This window comes from Jaculus jaculus, chromosome 10, assembly GCF_020740685.1.
Source record: "Jaculus jaculus isolate mJacJac1 chromosome 10, mJacJac1.mat.Y.cur, whole genome shotgun sequence".
NCBI lineage: Eukaryota > Metazoa > Chordata > Mammalia > Rodentia > Dipodidae > Jaculus > Jaculus jaculus.
In genome coordinates, this window is record NC_059111.1 from 21,241,402 (window position 1) to 21,256,688 (window position 15,287).

Below are 15,287 nucleotides of genomic sequence, written 5' to 3' on the forward strand. Positions count from 1 at the left end.
AGAAGCTGAGTTGAGTTTATCATTCATTCATTCCTTCATTCATTCACTCCATAATGCTTTAACTGCCTCCTAAGCCTCTATTATTTTTCCAGTCTTGTTCTGGGCAAGTAAATATCACATGATCCCTGAAGGAACCTCAGTTGAGGGTGGACAAGTCATCATTTGAGTCAGGACAGAAAAGGGCGCCGTGTGGCCAAGGAGGGAATCTCTGGCAGGGTTGCAGGTAGAGGCTGTGCTGGTCTACAGAAGGCGCAGGCTGCTTCTCGGGAGCTGGGCGGTGCAAGTGGAGGAACTTGCAGCAGAGACAGGCAGTGAGAAGGGACAGCCTGGCCTAGCACCAGGTCAGCCTTCCCCAGGCCACCGTGAGACAGGAAGCGAGCCAGTCCGAAAGGACAGTGCTGTGGGGCTACACTCATGTGAGCGCCGCAGTGGACCCTTCCAGAAACAAGAAGCAGGGGGTGGTAGCCAGGGTCTGGGGCGGGGGGCATCAGTGCAACAGAGCTGTTCAATAGGGACAGAGTTTTTATTTTATGAGATGAGTTCTAGAGATTGGTTACACAACAAGACAAACATATTATGAATCTGTGCATTTTAAAAATGTTTATTTTGAACTAGAGAGAGTTGTTCAATGGGGACAGAGTTTTTATTTTATGAGATGAAGAGTTCTAGAGATTGGTTATACAACAAGACAAACATATCATGAATCTGTACATTTTAAAAATGTTTATTTTGAACTAGAGAGATGGCTTAGCAGTTAAGGCACTTGCCTATGGAGCCAAAGGACCCAGGTTCGATTCCCCAGGACCCACATAATCCAAATGCACAAGGGGGCGCACACATCTGGAGTTCGTTTGTAGCAGCTGGAGGCCCTGGCATGCTCATTTTCTCTCTCTCTCTCTCTCTCCCTCTCTATGCCTATTTCTCTCTCTCTCAAATAAATAAAGAAAAATAAAATATTTTAAAAAATTAAAAACGTTTATTTTACCCTAGGGTGGTATTTTTTACACATGCACACGAGTGTGTGTGGTGTGATGTGGTGTGTGTGCCAGTGTATGCAGGTGTGCCTAGCCTGTGATCACATGGGCAGAGGTCAAAGGAGAAGCCCAGGTGTCTCTGTCACTCACTGGTGTTCTGCCTTGACACAGAGCCCCTCTCCCAAACTAAAGCTGCTGATGCACGCCATGGACTGGGGTCATGGATATGAATGGCCAGGTCCATCTGGAGTTGTTTTTTTTCTTCTTTTTTTGGTGGGGGGGAGTTTACATGGGTGCTGGGGAATCTAACTCAGGCTATCTCAGGTCCTCAGACTTAAGCAACAAGCATTCTTACCTGCAAAGCTCTTGCCCCAGCCCAGGGATTGTTTTTTTTTTTTTTTTAAACTTTTTTAATTTATTTATTTATTTGAGAGCGACAGACACAGAGAGAAAGACAGGTAGAGGGAGAGAGAGAGAATGGGCGTGCCAGGGCTTCCAGCCTCTGCAAACAAACTCCAGACGCGTGCGCCCCCTTGTGCATCTGGCTAACATGGGACCTGGGGAACCGAGCCTCGAACCGGGGTCCTTAGGCTTCACAGGCAAGCGCTTAACCGCTAAGCCATCTCTCCAGCCCTGTTTTTTCTTTTTTAAGATTTATTTTTGTTTATTTACCAGAGACAGGGTGAGAGAAACAGAGGAGGTGGGGGAATGGGTGCCCCAGGGCCTCTAGCCACTGCAAACGAACTCCAGATGCATGCGCCACCATGTGCTTCGGGCTTACATGGGGCCTGGAGAATCGAACCTGGGTTCTTAGGTTTCACAGGCATGTGCCTTAACCACTAAGCCATATCTCCAGCCCCTGGTGGGTTTTTTTTTTTTTTTTTTTGAAGTAAGCTCTCATTGTAGCCCAAGCTGACCTAGAATTTACTATGTCTCAGACCAGCCCATGTTTAAAACGTAAACACACACACACAGAACTTACCCTAGAGACAGAATGAGACAGCTATTGGAGGTGAAGGTCCTAAAGCTGTTTTGGGCTTTGGGCAAAGTTGCAGAGGGAAGCCAATAGGCAGGCGATGTTGAGGGGACTTGGGAAAAGCCAACTGGGAGGACATGATGATGTGCACAGCACCCCCCACCCCTTGCCAAGGCATGGTGCTGGGGCACGGTGCACAGAGCTTGTTGGCTTTAGCACAAAGAGAACTGCTTCCCAAATCTGTGACGTCTCTGGGTGGGGGGGTGGGGGGATCACTACAGACATGCCAAGGGAGACAGCAGCTTTTGCCGAGGTAATGATGTTGACATCGGACAACAAGAATAATACGGATGGCGAGGATGGTGGTGATGATGGCGGTAGGGATGGCGGTGGTCATGCGGCGTGATGACTTGACTGTGGTGGTGATGGTGATGATAGAAAAGGTGGTGGTGGTGGTTCTTGGCTCCTACTGAGGGGTGTCTGGGGTCCTCTGACTTCCACCACATATCAAAAAAATCCAAGACCAGGGCATATGGGTTCTAGCTTGACAAACCTAATGTAAGAGGCCTGACTCTCTGTAAAGTGAGCTATGTCCCAACATGTGTGTCTCGATTAAGGGGCTAAGCTGGCTGTAGAAACAGGTGGCGAGGGTGTGACACCAGCATCCCCCAGAGACCCCCTCCCACGCCAACAAAAGGATTCAGGGATGAAGAAGCTGATGGACACAGGCTCCCCAGAAATGGGAAGTTCCGAATACCCCATACCCATGTGCCCCTCAATTCTGACCCTGCCTCTGTTTTTTTCTTCCCCATAGAATGTTCCATCTCCTAGCGTACGTGATTGTCTAACTATTGTTCCCATAGGACGTTCCATCTCTTAGCGTACGTGATTGTCTAACTATTGTTCCCATAGAATGTTCCATCTCCTGGCGTATGTGATTATCTAACTATTGTTCCCATAGAACGTTCCATCTCCCAGCGTACATAACTAATTAACTGTTTTCCATTTTTCATGCTTATTTTTGTCTTCTTCACCTGGAAGGCAAGCTTCAAGAGGGCAGGACACTATGTTTGATTCACTGCTATATTCTTTTTTAAAGAAAGTTTATTATTTATTTATTTGAGAGAGAAAGAGGACAAGAGTGTGGGGGGGAGGGTTGAATGGGCACACGCCCCAGCCACTACAAAAGAACTCCACATGCATGGACCACCTTGTGCATCTGGCTCACATGGCTCCTGGGGAATCAAACCTGGCTCCTTTGGCTTTGCAGGCAAGCACCTTAACCACTAAGCTGTCTCTCCAGCCCACTACTATATTCTTTTTTTGTTTGTTTGTTTGTTTGTTTTTGTTTTTCAAGATAGGGTCTCTCCCTGGTCTGCTGACCTGGAATTCACCATGTAGTCTCAGGGTGGCCTCGAACTCATGGCGATCCTCCTACCTCTGACTCCTGAGTTCTGGCATTAAAAGTGTGCACCACCACGCCTGGCTCCACTACCATATTCTTAATGCCTACAGTAGGTGCTCAATAAATACCTATTGAAGCTGGGCATGGTGGCACACACCTTTAATCCCAGCACTCGGGAGGCAGAGGTAGGAGGATCACCATAAATTCGAGGCCACCCTGAGACTACATGGTGAATTCCAGGTCAGCTACATACTACATAACAAATTCCAGTGAGATAGAGTGAGACTCTACCTCAAAAAACCAATAATAATAATAACAATAAATATTTATTGAAGGTACACATGCTCAAATGGAAGGATTAATTACTGCCTTTGTTCTCCAGGCAGGCCCAGCTTCCTGGCTTGTTGCCTGGTTTCGCCCCAAACAAACAGAGGAGCGGGGTGTGGCCCTGATCACCCAACCTGTCAGCTTCCAGACTAGACCCAGGGGACGGTGCTCAGCCTGGGGGTCTGACCCTGATTGTGGCCATGGCATTTAGAGGTCCTGAGCCCTGGCTCCCTGCATCCCTGCGGAACCAGAGGCTGAGAGCCGAGGAGAAGGCACTGGACCTGGAGTTCGAGGTCTTGAGCGTGGGATTTAACGAGGAGGGCAGATATGCCCTGCGGCTGTCAGCTGAGAACCCACTGCAGGCGGCCTCTGGGGCTGGGGTGCAGCTGCGAGTAAATGATGGGGACACTCTCCCTGCCTGCTCTGCGGTCACTGAGGTCATTGAGCAACAAGATCCTGGCCAGAGCCTCACCCTCACCAGAAACAAATTTATCTTTACTTTGCCCAGAGGTACAAAGTGGGGGTGGAGTGGGATGGGGTGGGGGAGACTGGGTCCCTGGGACTTTTGCCCCAGTCCCTGAAGGGGTCCTGGAGAACCTCAGGGGAACTGGAGTAGGCAGGCACAGACTACCAAAGCTCTGCCTGTGTGACCATGGCCTTCTGTGAGTCCCTTCAGTGTGACATGGGGCTACAGATGCTGGTCACAGCGCAGGCAGCGACCTGGTGGAGTAATAATGAATTTCAATTTGAAAGAACCAAGCCTACAGCAGGCTTGGAGCCAGTTCTGGGCAGTGGACAACGTTGCTTGGAGCTAACACTAGAAGTGGGCACCACAGACGGTGGGAATGGAGGATGGACAGAGACAAGGAGACCCAGGTCTTGCCTTCTAGAAGCTTCCAGATTGGGTGGAGAGAGACATGAACCCTAAGCCAGAATAGCTAAGTGAGGTAGAAGGAGGAGATCCGGGCCTAGACCGTCAGAGCACCCAGGAGGGCTTCCTAATGGAGGAGGGACATGCCAGGATGAGAAACTAAGTCCCAAGCTGTAGGTGACCACAGAAATCAGGCGCAGGCTGCTCTTGTTGGTGCAGGATGGTAACAGGATGTAGAACAATCCCATTGGCCTCTCCTCTTCACTAATGAGGCATAGGTAAAGGGAGAGCTCATAGGTAGAGACTGTAATGGGGATGTGTGTGTGTGGGGGGGGTGTCAGCCCACCAGGGAAATCCTAGCCAAGCCTGCTGTGCTCCACCTCAAAAGCAGCCCAGGGGGTCCCAGAACCCTTACAGTCCTGCTAGCCCCTTTTAGAAGGAAGGAGTTAGCATCCAGAGACCATAATTGAGCCCTGTGTTCCCCCACCTAGGGTTCTGCAAGAACGACAGGCTGCATGACGCGCAGCTGCGTGTGGAGGCGCTGAGGTTCAGTGAAGCTTCAGGACAGACAGCCCAGCGGGTGGGCGAGGCCATCTTCCCCATCTACCCACGGCCAGACCATCCCCGCATGAACCTCGAAGCAAGGGAGCATGAGGATTTGTACCGTTACCGCGGCAACCTGGCCCTGCTCCGGGCCAGCGAGGACCCCACGGCCCGCCACTGCGGGGGCCTGGCCTACAGCGTGGCCTTCCACGTGCACCGGGCCCCTGCTTCAGGCTGCCCTCCAGAGCCCAGCCAGTCAGCACAGATGTCACTGTCTCCAGAGCCGCAGGTGAATGTTCCTGGGTCCCAGCCTAGGATACAGTCGCTGATAAGCCTGGCTGTCCCCAGGGTCTCACTGAGCAGGACCGCAGCCTCTAAAGGCTGCCTCCTTCCATAAGGGAGCACACAGTCCATGAATGGACCTGGGATCCCAGTTTAAAGGGACAAGCAAAAACAAAATAAAAAAAGACTACAGAGAACACAGTGGGGTGGGGGATCTTTTGCCCAGTGGGTGAGTGTCCTTTGAGAGCCAACCTCAGTCTCATACGTTCTCACTAGATTTCAAGGGAAGCCCTGAGTGATCACAAGGCAGACGTTTCCTCTGTGTGTCCATTCCTGAACCCATCCAATGACCACTGTGACCAGGAGGAGCTCAGCCCTAAACCAAGAGCTTGGCAGCTTTGGGCCCAGGTAAGGGCCACTAGTCCTTAACTGCGGTACTAGAGGGAGGGTCCCCCACTTATGGCTATGTTCTGTAGCCAGGCATCATACCTGGTCAAAAAGACACAGAGCAGCTGGGTATGGTGGCATAGGCCTTTAATTGGAACACTTGGGAGGCAAGAGGTAGGAGGATCACTGGGAGTTCAAGGCCAGCCTGAGACTACATAGTGAATTCCAGGTCAGCCTGAGTGAGACCCTACCTCAAAAAACAAAACAAAAAAGACACAGGGCAAGTGGTAGCTGATTTTACAGGTGGAGAAATGGTCCAGGATACTAGATTCCATCTAATGTCAACATTTCCCGGGGGCCTCCCTAGTGCACAGAATCCAAATGCAAGGGTAGGGTGTCACAGGCTTCCATATCATACATGGTCCTGTAAAGCTGGCAGAAGAGCTCCAGGGAGGAAGTGTGCCTGTGAGATTTTGGTACCTGGCAGGGGCTTCAAGGAAGACGCGTCATTTGCGATGATTCCTTCATTTGTTTTTCATTCATCCACTTCTCGTTTGGTAAGTGCTGGTTCTGTCAGACCCACTCTAGGAGAGTGAGATTCAAGGGTCCCAATTCTGGGCTTTGGGAAGAATGTTCCAGGAGGTAGGTCTAGCATCAGTTGGTTTGGCTGCCAACAGGAGAATGAGCCGAGGTCATGACTAAAAAGGTGCGAGCTCTCCTACACTGTCTCACCCAGCATGACCCTGGGCTGGCACTGAGTGGCACCTGCGAGGTGGGGAGAGTTAGCTGGGGAAGAGAGCCAAGGGGAGGGGGAGAAAGAAGGGAGCGCTGGAGGTATAGGTGGCAAAGAGCAGAAGTGCGTATTCATTTCTGGGGACAGCAGGGACTCACTGATGGGGGTCTGTGCAGAAGAAAGAATCACAGCTGGCATTTGGGCACAGCCAAGCAGGCAGGTGCATGCCAGAAACCCAGAGACAGTCCACTTTTGCCCAGGTCTTCCACACTCCACTTTGACCTTTGCCCATTCATCCACGGGTCAATCAACATATACTCCTGACCCTTTCCTGCACCCCAATCTGTGCTGGGGGCTGAGCTGGCTAGTTCCAGAGCCTGGTTCCCATTCATCTGTCGAATGGCTTCATCCAGGACTAGGTATGGGGGAGGAGGGGCTCAGAGATGGAAAAAGAGCTGTGTTGCTCTCTCGATCCAGACTGGTCTGGCCACCCCAGCCACGCAGACAGTGCTCTTTGGGCTACAGTGCAGAATGTGGGTGAGAGGGGGCGGGACTGCTGGGGGAAGGGGGTTGGCGAGATGGCTGCTTCGACCTCAGCAGCTCTAATTTCTGTTATTTAAAGCCATCATCTCTGCACCATACTCCCTCTTAAAGTGTCAGATGTCTGCTTCTATGAAGACAAGAAAATGGCTTTCAAGGGAGAGGAAAATCGCTCCCCTCAGGGGGTGGGGGGTCAGCAATCACAGCTCTGACAATGGTGCGCCAGAAGCCCACAAGAGCAGACAAGGGAGGGTTCCTCAAGAATGAAAAGGGGGTGCTGGGTGAAGGGAAGCTGTGCTTACAGTCAGGTAAACTCAGTCCAGTGGCTCAGCCTGAGGAAGGCAGGTGCCTTTCAGTTGCTACCCTGTGGAGCCTCAGACGCGCCCCAAGAAAGAATGCGGCTCAGTAGCCTTTGGAATCGGTGGTCAGCTGGCTCCCTTGAGAAGTGCATGTGCCCTAGAGCCATTAAAAACCCTAGAAGCCATCCTCTCTCCCCACTTTGTGGATAGAGGCAAGGAAGCTCATGACAGGAGGGAGAACTTCACCCAGAGGGGAGGACTTCTCCTGACTTCCGATACCAGAGTATGAGAAAAGAAGTTTGGGGTATAGCCCAAGTTGAGCAAAGTTCAGTTCAAGTCCAGGAATGGATCTCTGGGCCCTATAGATGCAGAAGCCTAAATTCAAGGCCACCTCCTCCAGGAAGCTTTCCCAGTATGGACTTCATTCCATCCAAGCCATTCTCAGTCACATTTGTACCAGGCATCTTAACAAATCCATTCATTTTAGAACTTAACTGTAGGCTCACACATTGTTCTCTAATTTGTATGGTGTGAGGATTTTTTTTTTTTTTTTTTTTGGTCAAACTGTAACATGAGGGTTATGGTGAGAGGGGTTTAGGCTGTGGAGCAGAGTGGTGAAGGACAGGCAGGTATCTGATTGGGATGCAGAAACAGGGCTCAATGTGTGTGTGACCTGAGCCAGTGATTCGAGACATTTTGCTTCAAGGTCATGGAGCCCAGGTTACTTGGCCCTAGGTGGTCACAGTCCCTTTGAGCCAGTCTTTTGGGAAAAAGTTAGAAGGGTCCAATGCCATGAATCCAGCATGGACATGCAGAGACTCCAGGACAGAGGTCCCTGACTCACAAGGGAAGGAAGCCCTGGGAGCACACAGACAGGGGCCAAAGAAAGATCTCAGAGCCTGGGAAGATGGATAGTGCCAGGTTCCTTGTATCTAGCTGCCAACCTTCCCCAGCACAGGGGTTTTCTTGTGGGTCAGGCTCTCCCACTCAGCCTAAACCTGGCGCTGCTTACACTGCTGCCATCTTTTAAAAACTACCCTATTTAGCCAGGCGTGGTGGCGCACGCCTTTAACCCCAGCACTCGGGAGGCAGAGGTAGGAGGATTGCCGTGAGTTCAAGGCCACCCTGAGACTACATAGTGAATTCCAGGTAAGCCTGGACTACAGTGAAACCCTACCTCACAAAAACAACAACAACAAAATTATTTATTTGAGAGACAGGGAGAGAGAGAAAGAGGCAAATAGACAGAGAATGTGTGTGCCAGGACCTCCAGCCACTGCAAATGAACTCCAGTCACGTGTACCACCTTGTCTGGCTTACGTGGGTACTGGGGAATGGAACCTGCGTCCTTGGGCTTCGCAGGCAAGTGCCTTAACCGCTAAGCCATCTCTCCAGCCCTCTGTTTTACATTTATTTATTTGCAAGCAGAGAGACAGAGAGAATGGGCATGCCAGGGCCTCTAGACAAACCAACTCCAGATGCATGCGCCACTTTGTGCATCTGGCTTTACATAGGTACTGGGGAGTCGAACCCGGGTTGTCTGGCTTTGCAGACAAGTACCTTGACCTGCTGAGCAGCCCCGTTCTGGCATATTTGAGACCATGTAGCTAGCTATCTCCTCATCCTCGCCCTTCCCTGTCCTGAGTAAGAGTCTGTTATCAGACCAGAAGTTAGTTGTCCTGAATCTATAGTGCTGGGCAGAGGGGACCCTAAGGCAAGGCCAGAGGAAAGAGGGCAAGCCAGAGCTTTTCTAAACTCCTGTACATCAAGGGTGCTTCCCCGAGGAATGGGGGAGTAGCAGGTCAGCCTCACATGTTGGGCCTGGGGGCCACTGTGCCTTCAAAGGCCCCAAGAGATCCCTGATGGTTCAAGGACAACCTCCCAAAGGCAGAGCAACTCAGGAAGGAAAATCTGGACAGGAAATTCCTAGGGATGAAGTTCCTGGGCTACTGGTGGCCCCAAGTTCCTTCCACACAGCTCTGAGTTCCTAGTTCCTGGAGGAGGAGGAGGAGGAGGGGAATGAGGTGGGTTCTCTCCCCCGCAGTTACCTCTTCCAAATAATCGCAGTTTTGTTTCACGGAAACGATGCTGTTTCCCAGGAGCCTTTTAAATGGGGCTTTCAATTTTTCTTTTTATTCCTTCCATTTAAACCACCTTTTTTTTTTTCTTTCTTTTTTTGCCCTGGAGGAGAGGGGGGGGAAAAGAAAGAAAGAAAAAAGCAATCAGCAAATGGGAAGCACCTCGCTCTAAGCCTGCGGATTCTGACTGTGGCTTTGGCACCAACAGGCTGGGGGCTTTTATTAAGGAGAAGTGGAGGAGAACCAAGAGGGCAGGCCAGCCACCGAGCGGTGAGTGGCTTTGCCTAGCTAGCATTGGGCCTTCGGTCCCTACACCTCCAATATCCCCGTGGCTCTCCTTTTGTTTTTCCCTTCCCCCACCCCCATTCTGCCTGTTTATCCCAGGTCTCCATTCGGGGCTGGCGTGCCCTGTAGGCCAGCACTTTGGCCACCCCAGGCATCCTCCTACTTTCAGGCCAAAGCCCTGCCCGTCCTTCCTCTCCGCACTGCTTTTAAATTCATTATGCCTTTTATTGCTAGCTATTGCATACGCCATTCCTATTGCCCTGGAGACTGGAGTGGTTCCCGCAGGGAGGAGGCTGACGATGTGGATTTCATTAACTTTACTCTTTACTACCCGTAGACTCTCAGGGGTCTGGCCCCGCGGGATGGGGCGGGGCGGGGGATGGGCACCTCTTTGTTCATGCCCCAGCCCCTCTCAGTGCCAGCCAGCTTCCCCTACTCTTGCAAAGTCTTCCCAGCTCACCGTCTCCTGGTGGAGGAGGAATGTCGGAGCCCACGTCACACGCGGGTGATGGAGTAAGGTAGGGAGAACCAATGCCGGGAGCAGTTAGGTCAAGACTGCTAGTCCCCTTCCGGGTGGAAGCTCCAGTCCTCCTGCACTGGGGACCCCCACCCACCCCCCACCCTTCCTCGGCCTCGCTGGCCTCCAGCAAATACAGAGGACCTGCGCGCGGGCGGGCGGAGCAGCTCTTCCTTGCAAATGAGGCAGTTTTATGGGCTTTAGAAAAACACTCCAATTGTTCCCTCAATTACCCCGGAGCAGATTGAATATATTAATCTCTCTCTTAACTCGAGTTAGAGACGTGGCTGCCGCCCCTCCCCCAGCCACCAGCGGGCACCCCTCACCCTCTGCAAGCACGTGCACGTGCCAGGGATTGGCTCCCAGCCCCCACCCTCCTGGGCCTGGAGCCCCAAGCAGGTCAGTGTGGGTCTCCAGGCAGCTCTGTAGAGCTAGTCTCTCTCTCTCTCTCTCTCCCTCTCTCTCTCTCTCTCTCTCCTTGGTGGTGGTCGACAGCTGTTTCACATTTCTCTATCAATTTTCAACGATTTTCTCCCTTTTTCTTTTTCTTGAGTGAACACGTTCATAGGGACCTGAGAAGGGGGCTGGGCGGGGTCTGTGGCAGCTCTCCTGCTCCGGTGACAAGTGCCTCCAGCTTAAACACACTCTGCCCCAGGCAGCTGAGCCCCGCTAAAAAGCTACCTGAGGTTTCCCTTTGTAGCTCCATTTTCCTTCGTGGCTGGGGAACAAAAGAACCGTCAAGGCGTTCTCAGAGCGCGCTGTCACCCACACAGGAAGGGGTGCAGACTGTCATTAGGGCAGTGGGACTGAGGCTGGCAGCGCAATAAAAAACGGGGAGAGTGGGGGAGACATTCTCACCTGGCCCTGGGAAAGTGGGGCAGAGAGCATTTCCAGCTCGCATCTCAGGGGGAGGAGCCCAGGCCTCAGCGCCCCGGAATGACCCTGCTGGCTGCCTGTGCAGAAGAACTTCCTGTCCCTAGTGTTCTCCTAAGGAGGCCCCAGGGCTACTAGGTGGCCAGTGTGATGAGCACCGAAGAGGCATCAGTTGGAGGGTTCCCCACTTTATGTTCCTGTGCAAGCTTGTGCTCCACCTCTACCCGGCTCAGTCTCCAGACTGACTATACACACCTTTGGAGTCCTATCAGAAAGCACCCAGAGGCTGGGACTGTGGCTCAGCCATTAAAGACACTTACTTGCAAGGTCTACTGGTCAGGGTTTGATTCCCGCCCCCGCCAACCAGGCACCCCATGTAAAGCCGGATGCAAAAAGTGGCACGTGTGTCTGGTGTTCATTTGCAGTGGCGAGAGACCCTGGCATAACCATACACACATAAATTAATATATATATTTGGTCTTTCAGGGTAGGGTCTCACTGTAGCCCAGGCTGACCTGGAATTCACTATGTAGTGTCAGGGTGGCCTCCAACTCACACCGATCCTCCGTTCTCAGCCTCCTGAGTACTGGCATTGAATACGTGTGCCACCATGCCCGGCTAAAACTTTTTTAAAAGAGAAAAGGAAAAGGTAGCGGGAAGCCAGCGGGGGTGGATGGAGCAGCTAGTGTAGTGTGAGAGGCAGGTGCACAGGTCAGGATGCCCTGGGTGCAGGTTAAGCTCTGGCATTTTATTTAGTATCAAATATACAGAACTCCCTTAGCCTCTGCCTCCACATCTGTAAAATGGGTGAGAACAATCCCTGTGTTCACCACCGCTGGGAAGGCTAAGTGAGGTGATCTTATATATACACGTAGTCACCCTACCCTGAGGAAGTTCTTAACAAATGCTTGCTGTTCTATCCCTGAATGTGTGGGGAAGTCTGTGGTGGGCCAGGCAGATGGGTGGAGGCCTCGGTTTCTGCCCTCAGAGCCTTCTTTCCCAGGTTATCGCCCCAGGAAAGGGTGCTGGGAACTTGAGGGTCCCCTTGTCCTCGGGTCTGATATCAGGCTGCTGAGTAGAAAGGACCAGGCTGGGTTGCTAGTCTGGGAAGTGGCTCCATTAGCAGATTGCTGTAAGGGAAGATGGCAGATGGTCCTGCTCCTCTGTCTTCCCCCAGCACACCACCACACACATCAAGAGCTGATGCTGACTCACACCTCCTGGAGGAGTGTGTGTGTGTGTGTGTGTGTGTGTGTGTGTGTGTGGTGTATGAGAGAGAGAGAGAGAGAGAGAGAGAGAGAGAGGGAAGGAGTACCTGTCTCTGGTGTTCTCTCAGCCAGTCCAGGCCCAGGCTCACTTGAATAGCTCCAGGGGAGGAAAATGTGGGCATGCCTCTCACCCCCAGAAATCACCTTCGCTATCAAAGAAGGGGTCCGTTTAATTTTTTTGTTTATTTTCATTTACTTGAAAGTGACAGAGAGACAAAGAGGCAGATAGAGAGAGAGAGAGAGAATGGGCGCGCCAGGGCTTCCAGCCACTGCAAACGAACTCCAGACACGTGCACCCCCTTGTGCATCTGGCCAACGTGGGTCCTGGGGAATAGAGCCTCGAACCGGGGTCCTTAGGCTTCACAGGCAAGCGCTTAACCGCTAAGCCACCTCTCCAGTCCTAAAATTTTATTTTATCTACTTGAGAGGAAAGGAGAGAGAGAGAGAATGGACACATCAGGACTTTCCACCACTGCAAATGAACTCCAGATGCACATGACACCTTGTGTATCTATCTGGCTTTCATGGGTCCTGGGCAATCGAACCTGGGTCTTCTGGCTTTGCAGGCAAATGCCTTAACCCCTAAGCCATCTCTCCAGCCCATTGGTCTTTTCTTATTTATTTATTTATTTTTGGTTTTTCAAGGTAGGGTCTCAGTCTAGCCCAGGCTGGCCTGGAATTCACTGTATAGTCTCAGGGTGGCCTCCAACTCATGGCAATACTCCTACCTCTGCCTCCCGAATGCTGGGATTTAAGGCGTGCGCCACCATGCCTGGCTGCCTTCTCTTTTTCTTATATGACTGGGAAGTGTCTATTCCTGATCAGTCCCGAGCAATCTTCATGAATGTTCAGACATATAAGAACATTCATGCTTATGCACGCGCACACGCACACACACACACACACATAGACACACACCCAACACATACCGAGACTCCCTGTCATAAAGACAAGCTCATTCTAAGCACACATCCCCCCCATACAGCGCCACACCTCCCGGCTTCTCCGTACACACCCCCCAAGTGCAATCTCCAGCAAATGAACAAGAGGCTCAGAGACATGGCATGTGTGATGTATGAGGTGAGATTAAAGCTCCGTGTGAAACTAATATTTAATGCAAGTCTGACAGCAGATGGAAGGACGAAGCAGGGGAGGCTGACAGGCTCGGTCATTCGCCCCGGTCTTAGTGAGGGCCGGCCTATCAGAGAAGAATCCAGCCACCCTCAGCCTGGGTCAGTTTTGCAGCATCTCAGGGTTGGGAGCGACTGAGATCAGCAAACAGCAGCCTTCCTTCCCAGGATACATGGAGCAGGCATCTTACTTCCCTTAGCATAAGGTGCCAATCATTCACTTACCCATTCATTCTCTTTACTGTGCCCGTGCCCAGCCCTTGGGGAGCTGCCCAGCTGAGCATAGGGAAGAAATAGGAGGAGCTGGCAATGACTTTCCAAGGCCACTGTGGGTACAAACAGTGGGCACTGAGGACTCCGCCTACTGTGAGAAAGGAGCTCTGGCTTTGAATCTCTTCTCCCAGCTGCGTCTGAGAAGTTGCTCACGGGAGACAGTACCATACCTCTTTAGACCGCACAGATTCCTGATCTGCAACATAAGTAGAGGAATGCCTATCCGCACGGAAGTTGTGAGGAGCAGGTGAGGAGGACGGAGCATGCTGTATTACAACCCTCCTCACAGATGTCAGAGAAAGTTAGCCGGCCCTATATAGTTCATTAGGATGCCCTTTGGTCCTTAGACCCTGGTGTGTAAGGGGGAGACCTGATTGGTTCATGGATTCAGGGGGCTGACCCAAAGAGGTGTGCTAGATTGGGGAAGAAGCAGGGAGCATTGCAGCTACATGTAGATGAGGCTGGATCAGAGGCTGAATTCCAGTTATTCCAAAGCGGGTGGAGTGACATCTCCTGTTTGTTCTCCTCGGGCCCCTGTCCCTAACTGTCTCCAGAAAGCTGTCTTGCTCCTGTTTCTCCACCAGTAGCTCAGAGACTAGGACAAACCCCTTGGCCCACTAGACTTGCCTGATAAGACTTAGACAAAAGTGTTATGTAAATATGCCCAGGACACAGATAAACTCTCACACAGCTGAGGAATGGTGTAATGAAGGTGCAGTGCTCAACCTTTGGACTGGAGTTCGGATCCCTCCTCTGTCTCACTCTAGGTGTTCCCCAGCGAGCCATTTTCCTTCTCTGACTCTGTTTTTTCATTTGTAGAAGAGATCCCAATGACTGTTTCACAATCCAGTTGTGAGGATTAAATGAAATGCTATAGCCTAGGAAGACTCCTTGGAGGAGACAGAGGTTCCCAAAGCTTCCAGAACACGGGGACAGCCTGCCAGTTACCCTTAATCCAGCCCTGGAAGCAGGAGGAGGCCACACAGCCTCACTAATCACCTGCAGGGAGACAGTGTTGATTCTTCCATTCAAGGAGTATTTGTTGAGCCCTGATTCTGTGTCAGCCTGGCCTCTCAGCCCTCAGGAAGACAAGAGCATCACAGTGAGACCGCAGAGCCATTGGGTTTAGAAGGGGACACAGGTGGACTTACCCTGGGAAGACTAAAGAAGCAGAAGAAAGGATGGTAGAGCTATCCCCTGATCCCGTGGGGGTTGTTAGTTCCAGGATCCCTCAGATACCAAAATCTGCAGGGTCCAAGTCCCATTTATAAAATGATATAGTGTTAGCCTAGAACCTACACCCCTCCTCCTCTATACTTCTTTTTATATTCTATTTATTTGACAGAGGGAAAGAGGCAAAGAGAGAGAGAATGGGCATTCCAAGGCCTCCAGCCACTGCCAATGAACCCCAGATGCATGCGCCCCCTTGCACATCTGGCCTACGTGGATTCTGGAGAGTCTAAAGGGATCCTTTGGCTTTGCAGGCAAACACCTTCACTGCTAAGCCTCCTCTATACTTTTTTTTT

At 51.6% G+C, this 15,287-nt stretch overlaps 1 protein-coding gene across 1 annotated transcript in view; it reads left to right on the top strand.

Annotated features, from left to right (window-relative positions):
- Positions 1-3,882: 3,882 nt before the first annotated feature.
- Ccdc33 (coiled-coil domain containing 33) overlaps positions 3,883-15,287 on the top strand; it is a 128,603-nt gene continuing 117,198 nt past the window's right edge. Inside the window, exons 1-3 of the mRNA XM_045160581.1 lie at positions 3,883-4,192; positions 5,045-5,385; positions 5,655-5,775. Of these exons, the coding sequence (XP_045016516.1) occupies positions 3,883-4,192; positions 5,045-5,385; positions 5,655-5,775 (772 nt within the window). The remainder of the gene's footprint in view (positions 4,193-5,044; positions 5,386-5,654; positions 5,776-15,287) is intronic.